This window comes from Eimeria mitis, genomic scaffold (genome assembly GCF_000499745.2).
Source record: "Eimeria mitis Houghton genomic scaffold, Emh_scaff2445, whole genome shotgun sequence".
NCBI classification, from domain to species: Eukaryota; Apicomplexa; class Conoidasida; order Eucoccidiorida; family Eimeriidae; genus Eimeria; species Eimeria mitis.
Window position 1 is genome coordinate 1,657 of NW_013570782.1, and position 629 is coordinate 2,285.

Below are 629 nucleotides of genomic sequence, written 5' to 3' on the forward strand. Positions count from 1 at the left end.
TGCCGGCAGCAGCAGCAAAAGATCGAGGAGGATGCTGACGCATATCCAATATCTTCACAACCGAACCACAACGGTTTGGGCCCTGCAGTACATACACCCCAACAGCAGCAGCAGCAGCAGCAGCAAGTGCAGCAGCAGCAGCAGCAAGTGCAGCAGCAGCAAGTGCAGCAGCAGGCACAACAACAGCAAAAGCAGCAGTAAGGAGAACTGAAGCAGCAACAAGACTATAGCAGCAGCACTAAACGTGTCAGCAGCAGCAGCAGCAGCAACAACACCAGCAGCAGCAGCAGCAGCAGCAACAGCAGCAACAGCAGCAACAGCAGCAGCAGGTGTTGAGCGTACCTGGCATCCAACAGCAACAAGATTGGGGTGTATAGGGTGGGGCAGGACGAGAGAGACAGCAGCAGCAGCAAGGGTGAGGTGTATAGACAGCGTATCTGCTGCTGCAGCAGCAACAGCATCACCATAACCACAAACAATGCTGCTGCCGTCAGCAGAGAAGCCGAAGCAACTTCTCTTTACTTTTCTCCTCCCTCGAGCTCCATCCAGACACCCCCAATACACCCTGCTGCTGCTGCTGCTGCTGCTGCTGCTGCTGCTGCTGCTGCTGCTGCTGCTGCTGCTGCTGC

The 629-nt window shown here is 56.0% G+C and overlaps 1 protein-coding gene across 1 annotated transcript in view; it reads left to right on the top strand.

Moving 5' to 3' along the window:
- The window catches only part of EMH_0053930 (uncharacterized protein), a gene marked incomplete at both ends in the record, with an annotated part of 788 nt that extends 587 nt beyond the window's left edge, over window positions 1-201 (top strand). The window contains one exon of the mRNA XM_013497055.1: window positions 1-201. Within this exon, the coding sequence (XP_013352509.1) occupies window positions 1-201 (201 nt within the window).
- Between the last annotated feature and the right edge of the window lie 428 nt (window positions 202-629).